At 42.5% G+C, this 22,397-nt stretch overlaps 1 protein-coding gene across 1 annotated transcript in view; it reads left to right on the top strand.

Annotated features, from left to right (window-relative positions):
* The first annotated feature begins 646 nt into the window (after window positions 1-646).
* Window positions 647-22,397, top strand: part of pard6gb (par-6 family cell polarity regulator gamma b) — a 34,116-nt gene continuing 12,365 nt past the window's right edge. Inside the window, exons 1-2 of the mRNA XM_006787875.3 lie at window positions 647-960; window positions 7,373-7,595. Coding sequence (XP_006787938.2) covers window positions 889-960; window positions 7,373-7,595 — 295 coding nt within the window. The 5' untranslated portion in view covers window positions 647-888. The remainder of the gene's footprint in view (window positions 961-7,372; window positions 7,596-22,397) is intronic.

The following is a 22,397-nucleotide window of genomic DNA, read 5'->3' as shown; positions in this document are numbered from 1 at the left end:
TGTAAACTGAACTGGGGGGGGGGGGGGGGGGGGGGGTTATATTAAAATATATTTGTTCCACACCACCTTGTTTGGCTCAATGACTTCAATCATTTAGCTACAGACCCTTTTTAAAAATGTTTAGAAAATCGCGTCCTCTGGTGTCTCGGAGGTCCTGCGTGCGCAGTGCTGCCTTCACAGATTCTGGAAATGTACGAACTAACCGGAAAGACCACCTTTTTTTTTTACCTTGAATATATTAGGCTATATTATATTATATATAGGCATATTTTTAAATGCTTACATTTAAATATATATATATATATATTGGTTTCATTATTTTTTCTTCATATGCATCAAAAGACGACTAAACACGGCTGATTTAATATGATATTTTCATTAACAGGACATAATGCATATCAAGTTGTTATTGTTATAAATATTTGTGTGTGTGTTTAGTTTGTTTGTTTTGCGATAGCATACATTTTTAAACCCTAATCCATTATCAGTAGTAGCTGTTATTTACTCAGCCTTTACTGACTACACAGCAAGGATACAAATAGATCCCGACTGAGGGAGTTGGGGATTTCGTGCGGTACGTGAATGCATCCCAGAATCCCGTTTTTTTAAAGAGGGCTGATGTCATTTTCAAAACTTAACTCACACTCCTCAAGTCAACGCGGCGAGTCGCACACCTCCTGCTCTCTCGTGAAGTCCTTCCTCATGTCTGTCGGAGCGCACTGAGAAAAGAAAAAAGAAGTCGGGGAGGTGAAAGAAACACGAAGTTCTGTGGAAGAAGCGAACAGGGAGAATTTTTTAGAGCAGAAAGCCCGGGACCAGAGCCCCTCTCTCTGTGGGCAAAGGCGGCTGAACTTTTTTTCTTTTTTTTTTCCTTCAAACGGGAAAAAAATGAATCGGAGCTTTAATAAGTCGCAACCTCTGCGAAATCCTAACTGCAACGCTGTGGAAGTGAAAAGCAAGGTGAGTGGAAACTTGAAAGCCCTGCTTGGTGGCGGTGTGGGTGGATAGGATTTGGGGGGGATTAAAATAATAATAATAATGACAAATGTTCACATGGCTGTCCCGTCACGGAGCCGGAGCTGGTCGGACGGTGTGCAGCCTACGCCACATAACTATTTCCGCTTTTTCCCCCGTGAGTTGTGCGGGGAAAGTTGCAGGTTCTGGATGTTTCTCTCATTTGCAGTGATTGTTTGCTTCTTACTTCCGATCCAGATTGTGCTGATTTGACTTTCTTCCCCGATGCTGCTGTGGGTGGTTGATGGAGGGGGGCTGGGTAGGTGGGTAATGGGGTTGTTTTTGAAGCACCTAGCTCTCCAGATTTCCTACAGCAACAAAGTTTCCACCTGTTAAAGTCAGACGTTGCACTGAGTTTTTGTGTTCTTGCTACACAGTATCAGCCTAGCTCTTTGTTTTGGATCATTTTTTTAAAAAACGCTGACAGACTAATGGACACACAAACATCAAGTGGATTGCCAAGATTTCAAGTATTATGTCTCAATGGAGTGCCCTGATTTATGAAGCTTTTCATCTCAACACGTACACAATACATCCACGTGAGCTATGCGGTTCTTATTTAAGTTTATACTGCAGAGGAAGAGTTTTATTTTTGTTTTGTTTTTTCGATACACAAGTGACTGTTTGTGTGCTCTGTGAAGAACTACCAGCTGACACTCATCACTTGTGAACCCCACAATGATTGCTGGTGACCTGCATTCTAATCCAGTGTTTCTGATTTATTTGTGAGATAATGCAGTATTCGCATGTGTTCACACCTGAGGGTTAGATGGAGAGATGGGCAAGTGGTGCAAAAGGTGACTCATTCGCTCCTGAGTCGTTTCCACCTTTTGGCCGCCCAGTTTCAGTGGGGTGGTGGGCAGATGGAGCACAAATGCTCTGATGGTGACAGGTGGGTGAGCATGTACTCACACAAAAACGGCCAAAAAGGATAGTGTTTGTGTGTGTGTAGGTGGGGTTTTTTGTTCTTTTTGTTGTTTTGCCATTTTTTTTGCTGCAGGGTTTGTTCCACAGAGACAGGAGTGGTCACTCCGTGGCTGCCACAGATTGTTTGTGGGTGGGACTGACACGCCAGGAGCTCTGTGGCTAGAACAGGCAGGTCTACCGGCGTCACCACGGCACACCGTCATGTCACCACGTCACGTTTCCACTTTTGGATCAGATGTGACTCATCCCTCTCCGTCACGTCACTTTAAGCGGTTTCACATTTTGTTCTGCTTCGTCAGGCTTTGTTTTGTTTTGATCTGTTTGGGGTGTGTTGGGAGCTCTAACCCCCTTCCCTCGTGTTCCTTCGTGTTCCCTCATGTTCCCTCATCTACCTCAGTGAAGAAATTAAGCGTGTTGATGAAACAAAAGCTGATTATTTGGAGAGAAATAGCACACTGACAGTTGAGGACATTTGAATACCTGTAAAGGGAAATCTTATCTGTTACATAGCTCCGCCACAGTCTGGGCCTCTGAAGGCACAGAGGAGCAGGATCAGCTACACGTAATTCAGTTCATCATTTAGTAGTAAATAATATGATATCCTCACAATACTTCGGTCACATTACAATATTATTGCAGTTTTAAAGTTTTGCAGTAATATGTAATGCAACCTATCACCATTTTCAAACTGCAGATTATGTCCTCAAAGTTAAACTTTGTCAGTGTTTGTTTTATCCAATAAGATAAAGTTATCTTGCTTTTTCTTTCCTGTAAAATGAGATTTTCCAGACTGCCAACACTGGCACTAAAAGCGTGCTGTAAATGTAACCTAATACTTTACTTTAATGAGTAAAAGTTGTTACATTTTTAAGAAATACACAGAATATGAAATGAAATAAAAGTTTAAAAAAAATAAACAAGACCCATCAATGAGGTTTGGGACTCATAAATTGTGTAACACTCATCAAGACTTACCTTCTTATGTAAACGCGAACAAAACAAAAAAATACACAATAAAATGTATACGGGCTTCCTACCTTCTCATTAGATACAGATGTTTCCATAACAACAACTATGGTTCATAGTAATATCCAAAGCCAAACGGCTTATTTACCGACTCGAATCATCCTCGTATTTACTTTTGTTTTGTTTTTATATAGTTGTGCAAACTTGTGCCGTGACAAACAGGTTTTCATTTCCTCTATGTAGTTACTGTAAAGTTGTAACAGTTACTGTTGGTTCCTACAGCCGCTTTATTAAACATGAAGTTCTCTCTCAGTACGTGGAGTTTTTGTGTGACTCGAAACAAACTCTGATAGGAGAAAGATGCCGCTTCGATTGCAGAAGGAGATGCAAATCGCTTCTTTGGTTGCAACCGGGGGACACAAAATCTCCCAAGTCAAACGCGTGCAACTGGTTGCTGCGGTGACCTTTTTGTGAATAAGGAAGCCCCCAAAAGTAGCTTTTGAGTGTCTTTGGGTGCAGTTGAACATTTGAGCATTCATTTTTGTTATGCAATTACTTTCTTTAAACCAAAAAAAGTCAAAATAATCCATTTGTTAAGCAGAAGCAAACATGGCCTTTAGGTGCACTCCCTTTTTAATAATCGTATGCCAAATAACGCTCTAGAGAAAAATGTCTGTTATGAAGACGCTGCAGAAATGCTGAGGTACATTCAGATTTCCAGAAGTGTCAAGAGTGTTACATATGTGATTGATTGCTGTTGTGTGACTGGTTCTTACTGGTTCATGTTTTTTTGTTTTGTTTTGTTTTTTTTCTTTGAGAGGAATCTGTTTCTGTGATAAGCTTATCAGGGCTAACACTGGAGGTGTCTGGCTGCCTGTCACTGAGCCCTCAGCCAGGAGCTGCTGGTTTCACTCACATCAAGCTCTTATCAGTGTTTTAGGAGGTGTAGGGGGTTGAGTGGAGTGGAGTGGGGTCCTGTGGTTCTCCTTTATTAAATACTTATTCGTCTTTTAAAATCCTGGGAGCCTGTAGGTGGTTTCTGAGGTGATTTACCCCGACTTACAGAATATTAGGTAAGAAAAGAGCCAGCGTTGGCCAGAGACAAGAAGTCGGTTATCTTCCATTTTCTTCAGTGTGTCAGTTAAAAGGCTCCAGACATGTTTCAGCCTGTCAGACGTCACTCTGCAGCAGTAGGCCAGCGGAGCAAGTGATGTCATGTTTGTAGTGGTGTGCTCTAAGAGTCGAGGTTTAGCACTGAGGCCCGTGATTAATCGCGCCATGTTCAGACTTGCTCGTACCTGAGGGCCGGGTTCTGCTGGTTCAAACAGATTTCTTTTTTCGGACTGATCACGTGCTGCACTAAGAGAGCAGTCGTGTTCAGAGGATAGTGATACGCACAAGTATAATTATGCTGCGGTACGTGTAGCGTAGCGTATGATGTCTTTCAGAGTTGATTACAGTATATGCACGCCTCGGATTCACTTTCCTCTATGCTAACAGCACCTACTTCACTCTGACGAACCTGCTTGTCTGCTTGTTGTGTCATTGTAATACGGGCTGAGGTTTATGAGCTGAAGGTGGGTGGCAGGTTTTCAGAATGCAGCCTCACACATTTGCCTTTCCCGCTGCCTTGAGTCAGCCTGGCAACAAATTGCACCCGGTATCCCCCTAAGTCTCCTCACACACCGCCTCTTAAATTTATGTGTCATCTTCTAATTACAGAGCTGGTTAATGTATCCCCCCCAGCTCCTCTTCTTCTTCCCAGTCAGTATGCTGCTGCTCTCCTATGTCAGCAGTTTTCCTCTTCTCCCTCCTCCTCCTGCTCCCTGATCATCTCCCCCACTCTTCTCCTCTGCTGTCAGCTTCCCTCAGCTGTGAGCTGATGATTACAGTAACAAACAGCGCCTTAGTCTACAAATTACTACTCTGATTCAGACCCCGGTGCTGCCACTGCTGCTGTCTGTTGTTGTAGATTATTGTGCCGTGCTTCTGCGCCTCAGTCGCGCCTTTGTGTGCTTGTCTCAGTCACATGATGACCTTGTCGTGACCCTCAGGCACGCTCTCGTTGGCGATACAGTGGCCTACCCAGGAAAAGCTAAAGCCCAGTTGTTCAAGTCTGTGCTTTTGTGTATAAATAGTGGGTGGGAGGAGTGGCTGCCTGCTACTGTCATGCATAGCTACCTGAATTCTGCTATTGTATAGCGACCTGCTTTTCATTTCCTGGTGTTATCAGGCAGTGCGCGACTGAAATTTGTTTTCTCGGTGATACGATCTTGATGTGCAGAGTGGCACGTAAAGCTACAGCGTTTCCCCCAGGAAATGATTTAGCTGAGATGGAGAACCACCCAGACCCGATGCATCTTATCCGGTTATCATTTTAGCCAGTGTAGGAAGATCCCAACAGCAGGCACAGATGTAAAGGGACTGGGTTTTAGGGAATGTGCTCATGCAGCTTCTTGCAGATAAGTAAACTAGAAGACTGGTGTGCTCGGTATATGAAGGCCATCTAGTAAATGTCAGCCTGGTGAGGGGCTGCAAATGTACTTGTGGGTCCTTCCATCTTGGCGCTTCAGATGCTTCACAGCTGACCATCTCAGATGTGGCTGAAAATATTCCAGGGAAAAGAAAGACCTCTTATAGCAATTGTGCAAAATTTCATGACCCTAATTATTATTATTTCTTCTTCTTCTTCTTCTTCTTCTGCGGGTTTACTTTTGTCTTGTTTTCAAATCTGAAAAGCTACTTGACCTAGGTCCTGCAAATGTTTTAGGGTAAGTATCTAGAACTCTGTGAATGTTGACTCTCTGGAGTGGAGTTTAGTTTTATATACAAGGCATAGAATAGTCATTAAAACAGTACAAATAAGGCGAATGGTTTCAGAGCCCAAAAAATGGGCTGGATTTTTTTATACCAATGCTGCTGTTTGGTGATTTATTTATTTTTTTTACATCGAATTAATTTCATCCAAATTCAGTGTGAAGTCTGCTGCTGACTTTTCTCCTTTTTTCCTAGTTTGTTTTGGAAATTATGCATAATTCCTACTGATAAGTGCATCTTTCCCCTGGAACTTTCTCTTAGTGACAAAAATTGGTTCTTCTCTTCCAATCCACTATGTATGCAAGATGGCGACCACTGAGGGTTAGAAGTTTGCAGCTTTTGTATTTATTTTTCTGTTGGCTACATCACAGTCCTTTGAGATCATCTGGAGTCTTCATGTTGTAATGCGCTCAAAGTAATGCAAATTTACAGACACCAAATGAATATTGCTTTATTAGAGATCTTAGGAGTGATTCCTAGGGCATTATCCTTGAAGTGTAGTTGTTTAAGCCTAAAGAGTGAAATCAATTACAAATGGCAACACAAATGACAACAGTTTAAAAGCATCCGCACCAATGAAAAAAGTTACAATAAACCCATCAACATTGGATCTTGGAAGAAAACAGTTGTTAAGTTTTGATCTCTACAGTTTGCTGAGAAAATGTTTCTTTCAAAGAGTGATTCACCGACCAGTGAATCATCACTGTGAGGGTTCAATCCATCACAAAATATCATTGGGCAAGATACCGAACCCCAACACATGCAGTGGAGTGTCAATGTGTGTTAATTCAATTTGGTGTTATTTATACATTCCCTCAAGGCACTTATGTTAGTTAGTTAGAAAGCACTTGGGTAGAAAAAGCATAGAAAAGACAGGAACCAGTTAATCTACTATTTACAAGAGAGGCCTCTGATATTAAAAAGATTAAAGTTGCACAGCTGCCTGCTATGGTGACCCCTGGTTAATAAGAGAGAAGCTGAAAGTAACCTTATTCTCATGATTAAGAAGTTTAAGTATCTGAGTTATTAATCACTGGATTGTTTATACATTCTGGGAAATGCACTCATTCATTTCTTTGCCAGAAGCTTGATAACAAAACTTTGAGATTTGTCAGTTTCGTACAAAGCTGCAGACACCATAGCCTAGCATAAAACCCGGAGAAAAGGGGAACAGGGAGAGCTTAATTAACTTTTTGTACACGTCATATAAACAAGACTCGGGCTGAGATTTACAGGTGACTGTAGAGGGATTTTCACACCTTCAGATTGCTGATGTAAGCAGTTTTAGTTGTAGCTTTAGCTCAGTTACAGAGATATCAGTCGTCAGCTAACTCCCACTGAAAGTATTTTTGTTCTATATTTCCTGAAGGTTTCATGTTGTGTAATCCAGTTGTTTGGAAAGTTACACTCCTCTTGCGTTATTTAAAGTTGCAGAGAATCACAGCTGTTAAGTTTGTTTACTGCTTCAGGAAAAAAACCTTCCTTTCTGGGTGCTTTATGTTACATAAGGTCACAACCACATGCTCAGTGAACTTCCACCCTGTGACTTTTATGTGGAACAGTCAGAATCCCAGTTTCCTCATCCTGTTTGGTTGTCCCCCTCACAACTCCTCTTTTGATTATTCCTTTATTTTTTTCCTCTTCGCAGTATGGGGCAGAGTTTCGCCGGTTCTCGGTGGATCGGGTCAAGCCCGGCAAGTTTGAGGAGTTCTACAAACTCATCCTGCATATCCACCGCATCGCCAACATGGAAGTGATGATTGGTTACGCCGACGTTCACGGCGACCTGCTTCCGATCAACAACGACGACAACTTCGTCAAGGCGGTGTCAACCGCTCACCCGCTCCTCAGGATCTTCATACAGAGACAAGGTAAGCTCATCTACACTGTGTGATTTCCTTCGCCTCTTTATACCCCGCAGATTACGTCTTTAATACTAGTTTAAATATTTCTTTTCAAATGTCCTCCAACTGGTAAACCTACCAAACTATCAACTGTTGCATTAACTGTGTCTTGGGCTGCAATTATGGTGCTGACTAGAATCAAGTTTCCCCACTGAATATTTCCTGGTCCAATTATGAGGGCTTTTTGTTTACTTCATGCCAGGCCTTCTGTGTGTGTCTGTATATGTGCTTTTGTGTTTCCGGCTCTCTTATTGGCTGGATAAGTTTCAGTGTGCCTCTGTCTGCCTTGGTAAGTCCTGTGCCTGATCCAGAGGAAGCCCTCGCAGGCATATGAAAACACACTCACGCGCACACAAAAATACACACACGCACACAGACCAGTGTCTCGGCAGTCCCATAGAAATCAGGTCATTGAGCAAAGGCCTGTATCCCGGCATACCAGACATTACTGAGAGACAAAAGATCTGCATGAAAAGAGAGACTCCTTACCGGGCTCTCTCAGTTTGTGTGTGTGCATGTGCTGGTGTATTTGTTCAAACACAACACCACGGCACTCTGAATGGGAACCAACTCCTAGTCTCTCGCGCACTCTCTCACTGATCCCAACTCTGGAGAGGGTCTCGACTGCTGCCAGCCAGTCATCGAGCATACAAATGAATCTATTACCATTCACGTCTATTCATACCCACAATCCTTCTTGGAATGTCCCTCGCTCGGTTGTGTAATGAACGGGTTCACTCCAGGGTATTGTTTTAATTGTCAACCAGTGGTTCAAAAAACAAAAAGATATCCACAGATTTCCAGCAAGAAACCAGGTTGAGATATTTGAGAGGCCCAATTGGAGTGTGAGTCACCATCTCGAGAGATTAAATGGCCAGACCAAAACCAACTAACTGTAAGTTGTCTCATAAGTCATCCTGCAGTAATGTTTGACTTAAAAATAAAGGCTGATTCGACCAGTCAGGTCGCGTAAGTGTAACACCTGAAAGCCATAATTTGTGTCCTTGTGGTTTAGCTGACACGTCGTGCATTACTTCTCACTGTCCTGCTGCTTATCTAAGTGTCTATATTCCTCTGGTGATGCATTTGATTCTCATGAATATTCCCCCTTGCTGGCTTCTTCCAGAGCATTTAATACAAAGGGGAAATTCCCTCAAACACCAGAAGGACAGAGGAGTCTTTGCTGATAGAGAGATTTGGCTGCTCTTATTGTGGGAGGGGGCGTATTTAGTGCTATTGTGGTGGTGAACTGCTGACGTGGTTTAGAGGAATTTGCATTGTTGTGACTGATGTTGAAACAGTCGGAGCATCCTTATGGCTCATTTATGCTCGCTGCAGTGGTTGCTTTGGGCACCAGTGATGACGCCTCATCCATTTATACTTGCTTTTAAGGCACTTTTGTCTCAAAGTTGCAGAAATCTCCCTCCATGGGGAATCTGGGAGTGCCTGTGTAATAGAAATACCTGCACAGGTGGACATGCTGGCAGTATTGGCTTAAGCTCATCTGTTAGAAAAATTAAGAGATGCACAACTGGGTGAAAAAACAGCAAAGAGCAACTCATGCCAACGGGTATGATGTCACTTTACATCACTCGACTTTTCACAAAAGAAATTGTAACACTGGTTTTTTGTATAGTCTATTGTTAAGTGCTGGACAAAGAGTTGTGTGTTTATGATAGTGTGAGTACCTTATGCCTGAGAGAAGATGCCCCTGTAACCAGTGTAGTGGCATGGGAAAGTGTGTGTGTGGACTGTATCAGTCAGTACCAGCCTGTTAGTGCGGGTCATCAGTGGTGTCGCCACATTACTTCTCTGTCTGCTCAGATGAAAGGAAAGGCTTCACACACTCATTAAAACAGTGTGACTCACCATCCAGTCACAGCAGGGGGATTGTGTTTAACCTCAACCAGCCGTGGCTTTCATGTTGATCTAGACATGAAAATAAAATCTTAATTATAGAATTTAAAAAGTTACAGCACTGGATGGCATGTGTAGCTGTTTCATAGATGCAGTTTATAATGAAAAACTTTAAAAGCTTTAGGGAGGGGAAAAAACATTAAATGGTGCCCTGACATACCAATGTTGTTTTGGTCTAAAGGGTTTGATTAATAACTCAAAAATCTTTGTACTTCATTGCTCAGACAGACCCTCCCTTCCAACACTTGACTGGTCATCTGTCTGTGCTTGTGTATGGGCATGTACCTTTTCAGTGTTGCTCCATTTAACAGTGGGTATTTTGAATGTGCCCATGTCTCTTTCGTCTACCTGATACTCCCCTGCCAGGCTTACATTTCCATTGTTGGTAAAACTGCTTCAGCACGTGCCACAGTTTTGTGGTGATGCAGTGACGGTGATGCTGATGGTACCAGTTACCGCCCGTAGGTGCTGGTGGCAGCTTTTTTTTTTTTTTTTTTTTTTGGTGGTAAACTTCACCTGCAGAGTACAGGGTTACACTTTGTGGTTTTTGTCCAAGTAGCCTCTCATTACAGGGTGCTTGTATTTAATCATAGCAAAGAGAAGATAATTGTTAACATTGTGGAGTGAACTGAGATATCTTTGATGTCCGTTTTTGAGTTTACAGAAGGTGATTTCGATTGCTATCGTTGTCGGGCAGGGTAGACTCTTAAATATTTGCCATGCGCAAAAAATTGAGGCAAACAAGGGATTTTTGGGGGGGGGGAATAGGACACATGAGAAGATAAGAGTTGGAGTTCTGTATGTGGAGTTGTTCTGCTTCTCTCCAGTGTGTGAGCAGTGACTCTAAATTGGGATCTCATTTTGGGGACAATGCATACAGTGACTCCTGTACCCTCTTGTTTTCTCAGCTTTTGCTTTCCAGTTTAATACGTCAGTAACTCCTACAGTGTTCCAGCACGACTGACGTATTGTCAGATGTTTATGGTGCGCTTATCTAGGGAAACTGCAGAAGTACTAACTGCCCATTCATATTCTGTCTCAAAACAATGCAAATTAAGATATAGATAAGCCTAAGAGGGGAGCACTCCTTACACTGATATCAGCATTTCACCAGCTTCTATTTATTTATTTTTCTTCTATTAAAGTGGATCAATTCATATGCTTTTCACTATTCTTTGTCATTAGTTGTATGGTTACAATACAGCAAAAGTTTCAAATCTTGGCATATAGTTCCCAACCTCAGGCTTCAAACTGCTCCAAATGCAAAAGAAAGGAGATTGTCCTGCTACGATCATCTCAGCACACAGCTCAGTCTTCCTTCAGTGTTCCATTTGTGGTCAGCCAAACTCGTTTTACATTGTGGGCCACATACAGCCCACTTTATTCTTAAGTGAGCCAGTGAAACCTCTCTGTTCTGTCACTGTTTAGAAGTTTAACTGCACATTTAATCCCAGACACATCTTAATATAAGAAAAGGAACTGCTTTTACAACAGTGTGTTGTAACCATCTGTTGCTGGTAGTAAATGAAAGAAATCTAGAAGCACAACTCTTTGCCCAGATTGGGCATTTTTTGTTAATTAGCAGAAAATGACCTTTTTATGTTTTTAAGAAATCTTTAGTACATGGTGGGGGGAAAAAACTGGAACTTTTCTGTCTTTTAACGGTTTATTTGGTCATGTTGATATACTATGAAAGGCAATGTGAGAAGTCCTTATCAGTAGGAAATGATGTAAAACTCCTGAAAATGCAGGTAATCGTTCAAAAGTTATGCCCTCCTCCACATTTTCCAAAGCTTTGGGGTCTTTGTTGGGCCAATTCTGGCCCCTGGGCCTCAAGTTTGACACCACTGCTCTAAAAGAAGACAAAGGAGCTAAAACAGCCTGGGCTGCGCCGAAGAGCAGTGTGCCATGAATCACACAAAATTACTCTAACAGAGTCTAAGAATGTAAAATGTGGAGTTGAAAATAAGTGTAATAAGTTCCCCATAAATTAACAGAAATATTAACTGACCCCTGTTGGTCGACACAACATTGGACTGAATCTATCCAAGCTGTTTCTGGAGTATAACAGGAACTGCACATGAAGGCTTTTAATGTGCTGAAAAGCTTCGAGAGCTGACAGGCTTCAGCGCCGTCTTGCAGGTAGTGGTACACAGCTACTAATTTTCCACACTACAGTAATGACTCTAATAATCGTGATGAAGGTCTTTAATGATTTGTGTACACTGGATTACAAGTGGGGCTCAAACGAGGACATGCATGTTGAATTACATTGAAATTGTACCTGCACTTGCAGATTGTGTCTATCCAAGCAAAGCACATTCCTGTTTTTAAAGGGCTGGTTTTTGGGGAGGGGGTGGCGGGGGGGACTGCAGTTGTTTTTGTAGACTATGCCAGTGGCCTGCACACAGACTAAACTTTCAACAGTGACAAGAGACCCCTCTTTGGCAAAGGGCTGAAAGTTTAAATAAATAGGTCCAAGGTTGTGTCTGAGCGTGCTGGGCAACCCAGCTGCTCTCCCCACCTGTGAAAACTACGATCAGATCCCAATATCGGCCAAACTAAAGAAAGATGTGGCACCACAGCACAAATAGAAAAAGCGGTGGACTGTATCAGCAGCTGTGCCAGTTTCAGCTGAGCTGTGCAGACATCCAGACCGAGACTGTTACACAACAGCTTGGACTGCACAGTTGCTTGGAGATCAAAGAAAAAAGGAAAATATATATTTCTGAATGTCTCCACTTTTCAGATTTCCCGCAGATGACCTTTCAGTTACTTTTTTCTTCTAACACAACTACAGAGCTGTCATACAGTAAAGTTACATAGTAACAGGAAGAACTAATGCCGCCTGCTGAAATTGCTTGAGTGGAAGGGTTATTAATTGTTTTAGCATAAGAGTCACTTTAATCGGGTGCTTCTGTTCATTGCAAACTGTTGACATCCAAAATGTGAGGAGGGGGGAGGGACATATGGGAGGTTGAAAAATCGACTTTCTTTCATCCCAGAATAAGACTTTTGAAATTAATCACAGATGAATCAAAGGGGGAGTCTTTATCACAACAATGGGTTTTGTGGTATCTGGTGCACACACCATGCAATGTTTGCTACTAATTTCACTTCTATTTGAGGCAGATGGGGTTGCACACATAAAAGAGGCACATGTTCTGCAGATATTTTAATTGTGAAGTACTTAATGAATAACTGGGCGAGCTATTCGGCTGCTTTTTCAGTCTGCAGAACAAACCGACTACATTCGAGTCCACCTGTCACGACAGTTTGGGTGAGCGTGGTGTAGTGGCAATTTAACTTTCTCCACCAGGATGAGATGGTCTTTGGAGGAGTGGCTAAATGATATTAAGGACCATCACAACGACAACCAGGCCAGCCAAGCCAAGCAGTGGAAAACATGTGATGGACCAGGGTGGTCCAGGGTGAGTTAGTTAGAAGGAAATGATCTTTCCAAATAAGACTGAAGGGATTCCCCCTCTAGTAAATCAGGGAGGATTTTGTTATTGCCTCCACATATACTTGCAGCCAAAGTAAGCCTGAGTGTGGGAATCATGGGGATGTTGGTGATATGGGTGAGGCCCACAGGTTTGACCTTAACCAAACCAGCCCTGACCTTTCCCACTCTGGAGTCACTGTGACAAAGAGCAGGAGCTCTGCTCAAACTAAAGCCACACTCAGCAACCCGCATACACGTCCCCTCCTCACTTACCCTGCCTCAGGTTTTCATGTGATAGAAAATTATTAAATTTCTGTTGTGAAATTACAGAAACGCTTATCAAAGAGAAGATATTAGGCAGAATTTACCATAAGAAGGAAAAATGTTGATGTGCTAAAAGGTGGTTAAACTTTTAAGGGTTTATGCCTTCGTGTTGACGACATAAATGCTTAAATATTACCATGGAGACGAATTTCTTATCGTGATTTTTGTCTCAAGTCTCATTTGTTATTACCGAACATTACATCAGTTTCAATTTTATTTCTATAGCACATTTAAAAAGACCAAGGTACATCAAAGTGCTTCACACAAGTACAGCAGTACAGGATTACGACAATAGAAGAACAAAGTAAATACAGTTATCACTTGATAGCCTTTTCTTCTTTCGTAAACCACCTGCCTAGTCTTGTGTGGGATCCCCTCATTGAGCCAAAACGGCTCTACCTCATCGAGGCATAGATGCGGGTCACTGTAGCATGGCGTGCTTGGTCTGTAGCACCAGTTTAGTACATTTTCCCAGCAGAACATTGCATTTACCAAAAACAAAAGAGGTCTATATGTTGGGCCTCATCTGCGTATATTTTCTGAAATGAGGTTCTCAATTGCATCCCAAAAGTATAAACTTGTTCCAAACCAGTTACTGTAAAGATTCCTCGGGTCTTTATAGTAGCTTTTCTACATTTTTAGAGCCACAGCGTGTGCAGTGATCCTTACAGGCTCTCTGTGCTGCTGTTTTGGTCAACTGCAGAGATCCTGTCAGCACATCTGGCCACTCTCACACCATGGCCAAAGGGCTTCTGAGAACACGTGCATGCACGTGTGTACTTTTGTCCACATGTCCCCGTTCACAGCCTTTGATCCATGCGGGCGAGAGAGAGAGAGTCACCTCAGTAATTGGCGTTGGCTGTGTTTTCCAGGACGCCTCTTTAAGCTGATTTAGTCCTAAAGACACCAGATTAGAGTGGATGTTTTGATTAGTGTAGATAATTCAGCATTTATTCCTGCCTGTGCAGCTTTTCTTTCTTTCTTTTTTTTCAGTTTCATCTTCTGTGCTCAGTTGCATTTCAGATGCCGCTCGGTGGATTAATAACTCGCATTCCAGTGAACTGCCTCGATGGCCCGAAACCATCTTTTTCCTCATTCCAGCACATCTATTTTGGTCATGCAAAGGCACTGCCTCATTGCTCGGCCTTCAGTGTGCTTTTGTGACTCCATTTGTGGTGTCATTAAGAATGACTTTCAGTATCGTCTATTGTGCTGGAGCCTTAAGTACCTCGTCCCTTTGTGTTTGGCACCACAGAGCAGCCCCTGGCTCTGCGATGAAGGTTCAGTGAAAGGGTCTGCTGTGAAATAACAACCCGACACACACTGCATATGGCTCTAAAGAGGAAAGAGTGGTTGTCATTTAATCTGTTTTTCTTTCTTCTCTTGTCTTGTTCTTTGTTACAATTCTCCTCTCTTTTGCTTTCTCTCGTCCTCAGAACAGATGTAAAAGTGCAGTTTCTGCACGTATGGCAGCAAAACTATAGTATCTGATCATCTTGGTATGTGTTCAAGTATTTTACTTAAGGTAGCTCCAGCCAGTCCTCATTCTTTTCATGTTAGCGCTTAAACATGACTCAGTCGTCAAGGGCAAAGAGGGGAGAAAACCACAGCAGACAGTGGGGAGTCGCCCTGACAGTAAGACAGACAAACATGCAGGAAAGGGGGAAGGAAGGAGAGACAGCTGGGCAGGTTGAGTCCACCTCTATCCTGTGGTCTGGCTCTTATCCTCTTCTTCCAATCTGAACCAACAGAAATTCACAATTTTTAGGAAAATGTGAAAAAGAATCAAAGCTTTTTAGCTTTAATTTCAACAACGGTACAGGACAAAAAGACTTTTTATTAGTGCTTTTTGAAAGCTTTAAACAGATACTTTGATGTCACATCTGTGTGACATTCAGAGGGCAGCAGCATGGGAAAAGGTTTCATGGATCAGTCACTGTCAGAAATATGAAGCCTTGCCTCTGCTGGGGGGGGGGGGGGTCTGTGCCATAAAACGTGTGTAGTTCTTGTGTATGTGTGGGTGTCACAAGAACCTGTGTGTGGCCTTTTTCTGTGTCTTCAGACAATGCCAGCTATAGTTAAAGTGTGATTAAGATCCCCGCTTCCTGCCAGGATCAGGACAGAGCGGCAATAGCCATTACTGATGGGGTGGACAACAGAGCCACGGCAGACCAGCTTGCATGACGCTGTAAATCGTCTCAGCTGGCAGGAAAAAAGAGATGGATGTGCACATGAGAATGCACTAAAGCGACAGCACAACAATGTTAACCATGCAGCCAGTCAGGAAGTGCATCATTTTATGATGACTGCACGCCAGGCTTGCGCTTGACCCGTAACAAAAGCACTTCTTACTGTCGAATGCATACTTTCCTACGTGATCGACAGTCACCACGCAGCGCTTCGCTGTGTTCTCAAGACCTGGGAGGGAAAGTCCTGCTTTTTTTTTTTTTTTTTTTTTTAATGAAACTTTCAAGGGTTGTTGCATTTGTCAAAGCTATATTCGTGTTTGTGTTTGCTAAGTCTCTGTTTTCATTTTGGTTTACGACCTCACTTTGAACTGCACCCCCGCTCTCCCGCGATGAAGTTTCCAGACATTGTGGGAGAGCGTCTGTGTCAGGGCACCCATTCCGACCATCTGCTTGCCACTTACAACGGGCATTTTAATTGATTTTCATTTTTGCCTTTGAAAAGTCTGGAGTCAGCATTGCTCTTTTTGTCAACTTGTCTGAAAAGGAAAATCGATCAGATGTTTTACTCTCTCTGACAGGCACGTTTCCTCGAGGACACAGCTGATTTGCAGTTCTTCATATGGGTGAAAATGAACTCCATACACAGCTGGTCTCAATTTAAAAATCCCATCACACCTCAACAGAGTGTCTGTTATGACTACTCCTTTTTTTTTTTTCTTTTTTTTTTTTTAAGAAAAACTCAGGGCCTCTGAAATTGAATTCATCCTGCATGCACATAAAGCTCTAGAGAGCCGGGCTCTGGAAATGTGATGGATGTCATGAACATAGCCGGTCCTTCGGAGACAAACAAACAACTTCCTAAGTCACTACCAGCAGCATGAACCTTCAAAGAGCATAAACGAGCTTGTCCTTTCCCCTGGTTTATGGCCGGGAAGTGGAATGAGATCCTGTCACATGTGTGACTTTGAATATCCCAACTGTATGTGGGTTTCTGTTCTCCGTTTATGTGTTTGTTTGGGAGCTGTTTTAAGAATCATTTCAACAGCTTTGTTTTTGTGCTTTCAGCCTGACTCTTATACAAATTCTTTCAGGCAATCGTCACTCATGCCAACCAAACAGATAGTATCTTGGTCTTTTTGGGGGGGAGGGGAGCATATGGAAAAATACACTATGATACTACACTTGACTGAGTACAAGTACTACATTTTATTTTATTTTCTGCTTCCCGCTGCTGCCAGTTGCCCTGTGCATTTGTTTTCATTCATAACCTTACAGAAGTGACTATGCATGGTCTGGCTCTGATACCTGAATTTAGCACAGATTGATTTTTGTGGGACTCTGTATTCAGAAATGCCAACGTAATTCAGTCAGTACCCTAAAACGTGCCGCTTTCAGTACCCAACCTAATGATCTGTTTGGCGTTGACGAAGCAGACAGAGATGAGTGATGGCAAATTTCACATTTAATACCAACAAATTAGGAGCAAAGGAAGTGTGTGTTTGGCAAACATTCATGACCGGTTTACAGTTGTCAACATGTCTGTCACAGTTGGCAAAGTAGCTTTAACTTGTGTTTCCCTACACATGCACATACTCGTTTGTTTCCTTTTTTTCCCCCTCCATTCCTGATAACTACACCTGGTTGAAGGGAGGTTCGGGTGTGCCATACAGACAGATTGTATATGTGGGTTTGAGTTTGATCTCTGAGCAGGATGGCAAACATCTGTAGTCTCCAAGATGTCAAACAAGTCCCTCTATAACAGTTACATCTGTCAGCCTTATCTCCAGCAATGAATCAGACCTAAATGATGGATGATGATGATGATGATGATGATGATGATGAGTTCCTTCAGCCAGGACAGAGACAGACCGAGAGTGGTCAAGTACAAGAATGCAGTGGAAAATTCCCAGGCAAAATTTGGACCGAACCGTGAGGGAAGAGGGTGAAGACTTGGGGTTAGAGAGAGCGGGGAATATGGCCGCTGGGTGGGTGTTAGTGGGTTTTCAAGGGAGGAGTCGCTGGTTTGGTGCAGAGACAGCTCGCTGCAGTTCCTCCTTAATTACAGCTCTACTGAAGGACAAGGCCAGGCATGCTCTGAGAGTGCTGCTGTGTATGTGTGCAGCAGTGGAAAACGCACTCTCATTCACACATGGGAATGTTATGAACACAGCTGCAAGCTTGAGCAAAGGATTTGTGTCCTTTTTGAGGAAATCCCATCATCAAAGCGTGCAAGATGGCTCTAAGTGTATGCGGCAGTCTGCCGTGCAATTATCAGCTCAAAACCCTGGACGTGGCTTCAGTGTAGTTTATATTTGTTCTGTTTTCTGCACCTGGTGAAAAGCTTTTGGATTCATTTCAAATTTGAACTTTAAAGTTAAAGCTACTGCGCATTTCGAGGCTTCGTGACGTCTTGAGCTATGAGAAGTGTTTGCTAGCTAGCACAACATCAACCTAGTTTAGCCTCTGCAAAGAGTTATTTTGGGAGTCCATAATTACAAAGGGAGGGACTGACTATGCTTCTCGAGAGCTCAGCCACAGAAACACACTCCCCACGGGCAGAGTCGCTCAGCTAACTCCAAGTTAGCTGTGTCCTGGCTACAGAAACGGTTCTGTGGTGACCCCTAGTAGCATGGCTAACATGAATGTGATAAATAAGTAAACTGCACTTAACACCTCACTTTAAAATTTATCTAAGGTATCTTGCAGATGCACTAAACATGTAGACTCGTCTTTCAGATCCAACTGTGGAGCAAAGTGACTTTATTTTCCTAATTTGATGACCCTGGTGTGGTCCCCGAGGCCAAAATCATACAGCACTAAATCCACCAAACTTTAAAGCCTATGCAAACATATGGGAGGACTGAGGGGTCCCTGTTTATTATTTTTGTACGTTTCTGGTGTTTGGTTACTGAACCTCACTAACAGTGGTGTCAGTAAACGGAGCATGCACACACTTAACATGCATACAGTCACCAGTGTGTCTTATGCACACTGTAAAGATCACGCCTGTAGCCATTTTTGTGGCACAGCCCATTTCATGTGTTGTGTAGTTTTGTTTTTCCTCTCTACGCTTAAAGTGGTTGAAGCTGGTTCCGCTGAGAGGGAGTGCAGTGTTTCTTTAGGGTTGTGTACTTTTCTTGTATTCCCATGTGGCCACACCACACTGATGAATTAAGAGGCCATTTCGTTGTTTGTTTTAAGTGGAAAGGGGGGGGCTGGATATCTGAGTTTGAACTTTTTTGATTGTCCCTGGAGAGGAAAACACTCTTGTTTGTTGTTTAGCCCCAACAGATTCCATAATTGATATTTTTTGTATAATTTATTTCTATCTTATATCATATATTACTTATTTTACTCGCATCTGGTTGTTAAAGGGGTATGTGAGTGTGTGTGTGTGTGTGTGTGTGTGTGTGTGTGTGTGCGATTTTTAGGTAGTTAAAATACAGTACATTGTCTTATATAGGTCATGAGGCTATAACAATGAGACAAGCTGTCATGCCCCTGCGACTCTGGCTGTTATTCAGCCATAACATTCAAAGTCACAATTTGATTGGCTACAATTGTGCTTGAAGCCTTTTATGATTGGCCATCACAAATCACCAGAGCCTGACAGTGGCCCCTGCAACGTGCATCAAAGTAAACCCCAATTAACCTCTAATCAAGGTGTCTTAGCTAAGGCCTGTCCATGATTTAACAGAGGGAGCTTTAGCAATATTTAAGTTATAGTGGATGCAATGCTTTTTTTTTTTTTTTTTTTTGCTTTTGCTTTTTTTTTAGCAGCTGTGTATTTGTCACACAGGATGTGAGAAGTTCTCAAATGGCACTTGTGCATCTTTTAATATAATCTTGCAAAGGACAAACTTGAAGTCTCATAAACGTGGTTTACTTTTTGAGCCCATTTGGGGATGCAGTCAGCACCGAAACACCAATAAATTCCCACAAAGGTTTTAGGAAAAAGCCCTCCTCTTCATCTGATCTTATGAGCAGAACAAAAACACACACCGTGAGAAGACACTGCCCCCTTCTCCCAACCACCATCCCCCGTTCTCTAAACATGTGGGCCACGAGTCGGTGGTTGAATCAGGCCAACTCAGCAGTTCAGGACGGGAGAGGAAGGAAAAGAATGGAGGAGGGGAGGAATGAGCCCTGACTCTTGTCCTGGTACAAGTTGTGTCCCAGAGACTCCCTGAAACAATGGTTACTGACAGCTCATGTGGAAATACTCCCACAGACAGTTTTGACATGGTGTGTGAGAGAGAGGGAAGAGAGCAGAGGAGAGTACTGACTATTTTAGCTGTAGCTAGCTGCGAGATGAAGTAAACTGCAAATGAAATCAGTAGAGCAAAGCAGGGGCAGGAAAAACCAAGGATATGTGTCACCGTGCACAGGAAGTTTTCTGTTATGCTGTGTGGTTGTGTAAGAGTTGATGTTTCAGGTGCTATCTTTCAGGAAGATAGAAGAAGGGGGCCTGTCCAAGCTTGCAGAGCATTTTCCCAATTGCACTCCATAGCAATTGTGGTGGTGGGGCGCTCACTTGGAGGCTGACTGACCCCTTTTTTATGACTCACTAGAGCTCAGTGTGTTTGCTCACATTAAGGGAATGGTTGAGTACGTAGCAGTGCAAATCTCACGCTGAGGCTTAAGACTGAAGCCATCCGGCTACATCGAATGAAGCCATCCGGCTACATCGAATGTGGACAAGTAGTCCAAGTTCTGCTTCAGCTATCGCTTAATTTTAGACAAAATAAGCACAGTTGACTGGACGTGATTGCTGCATACTCGTCTGCTTGGATAAGAATGAAAAGATCTCATTCGTTGTCCGACGCAATATTTTCTTTGGCCTTCTTTTATTCCTTTTTTTAAAGAAAAAAAAGATTTTTTTTTTTCTACCATGAAGTGCGGGAGATGAACGTCTCCAGAGGCAACTTCAAAACAAAGGCTCCCTTTTCCTGTGAGTTGATGTAAGACCCTCTCAGCACGAAGTCTTATTTGAAGAGAAGCAGAATCGCCCTTCCTCGGTTTCTCTTTGTGTGTTTCCCCTGAGCCGTCCGTTTACAGAAACAAAACTGGTGCGCAGGCAATACGACAACTTGTCCTCAGCTGTTTACACAAGAACTGTTATCAATTTTTCACATGCCTGTTTGTGCACTTACTTCCTTACCTGCCCGCCTTGATTGTCACAACCTCCGGTGTGTCCTGGCCCGTCTGCAGAATGTTTGTGTATCTGCATGTGAGCTCCAGGGAGACCATAATCCTCCTCGTCTGCCTGTCGTTTGTCACCTGCAGCTGATAAAAGATTAGGTTTAAAAGGTTGGGAAGGATGAAGCAGAAGGTCATGAAAACGGCAGAAGAGGTCTTCAAGAGTTCATTTGTGGTGTTTGAGATCACACAGATTGTATCATGAAGTATTTGAAGTAGCCTCTGTAAAAGAGTTCTGTTAAACTGAAATGGTTATAGCTTGGAATTTATGTTTATTATTTTGCTTATAGGTTGATTATCTGGATAAAATTAAACAAACCATGTTGGTATTGTGCTAAGTCGCAAGCAGCGGTGCAAGTTGAGGGGAAATAAGAATGCAGTTAAAGGGACAGGAAGTCTATATGTGTTAATACTTGATGTCAAACTTCTGACAGCACAGTAGTACTTGTTCTGTTTTGGTACATTAGCCAGTGTACTGGTACATTGGAGATTAAGTCAGATTTTGAAACTGATATGCTCCTTCAACTCAGATTTCCAACTCGGAGAATCTGAGCAGCCTTACCAACTCAGAATTAACATCCAAGATGGCAGCAGTGAGTGTAATAGGTAAAAAAAAATAGTAAAACTTATAATCTGTGCTGCTACTGTTGTGGCTAAAGAAGCCATGCACTAAGCAGCCTCGGTTCATGGAAAAAGCACAGGGAAAAACTACAAGCAACTAGTGCGGCTTAGGGCAGTATGACCTCTAATCACAATGACGATTAATTCAACGTCCTCGATTACAAAAGGTGCCATCATACTTTTCAGACCAAGGGAGTAAATGCCTCCAATTTTTGCAAACCACATAAAAGACCATCATCCAGATCATTCATTCTATCATCATCCAAACTGTTATCATCCTCATGGTATTCCAAAGTAACATGATTTAGTTTGAAATTGCTAGAAAAGCCACATATTTTTCCATAGGCTAAAATGTCTGCAGCTGGTAAACAAGTATAAATGCTTGAGCTAATATAATGCAACTAGCATTATAGCTTGTGGGGAGATTGGTAGGCTACTTGAAGCCATACTAATGTTAACATTTGAATAAACATTCTGCCATCATCAATATCTGCTTATGTCAGTACTACTGCTACCAAGTGCTACATTTCTGCTATCATGGATTTACTTATTTGGATTCCAATTCCATCTTTAGATCAGGCCTACCATTTTGGACCAGGGATGATCTCTAATCAGTAGTACTGATACATGGTTGAAGGGCACAGTGTAATGTTCCCGTGTTTGAGAATGATGCATCCAACTGAACAGCAGCCACTGTTTTCCGTTTACGTGTTTTAGTTTTTATTATTCTTCTAATAAAATCTAAAACCTTTTATATTTTTTTTCTCTGGCAATTCATTTGACTTGTTTGCTCCTATTAAACTTCATGATTAATGCTTTCAGCATAAAGCATAAAACCATCTCAACAAGCTGCTGCAAATGGACAGTGTTCACTTTTTCTCACTCCTGAAATGAGTGCACATGAATAATATGCGCACAGGACTCGTAAACATTGTTCTCTCCATTAAACAATGTGAAGCTAATCCAGAGTCCCAATCTTTTCAGCCTGGGGCTCATTAAATATTATTTGATGGTTGAAGAGGCTGAAGGCCGATAAGCTCGTGTTCGAGGGTGGGAGTGGAATCAAAAGGTTAG

The sequence above is a fragment of the Neolamprologus brichardi genome, chromosome 22, assembly GCF_056152115.1.
Source record: "Neolamprologus brichardi isolate AB-2024 chromosome 22, ASM5615211v1, whole genome shotgun sequence".
Classification (NCBI taxonomy): domain Eukaryota; kingdom Metazoa; phylum Chordata; class Actinopteri; order Cichliformes; family Cichlidae; genus Neolamprologus; species Neolamprologus brichardi.
The sequence above is the reverse complement of the archived record's forward strand: the minus strand, read 5'-3'. Positions and strand labels throughout refer to the sequence as shown.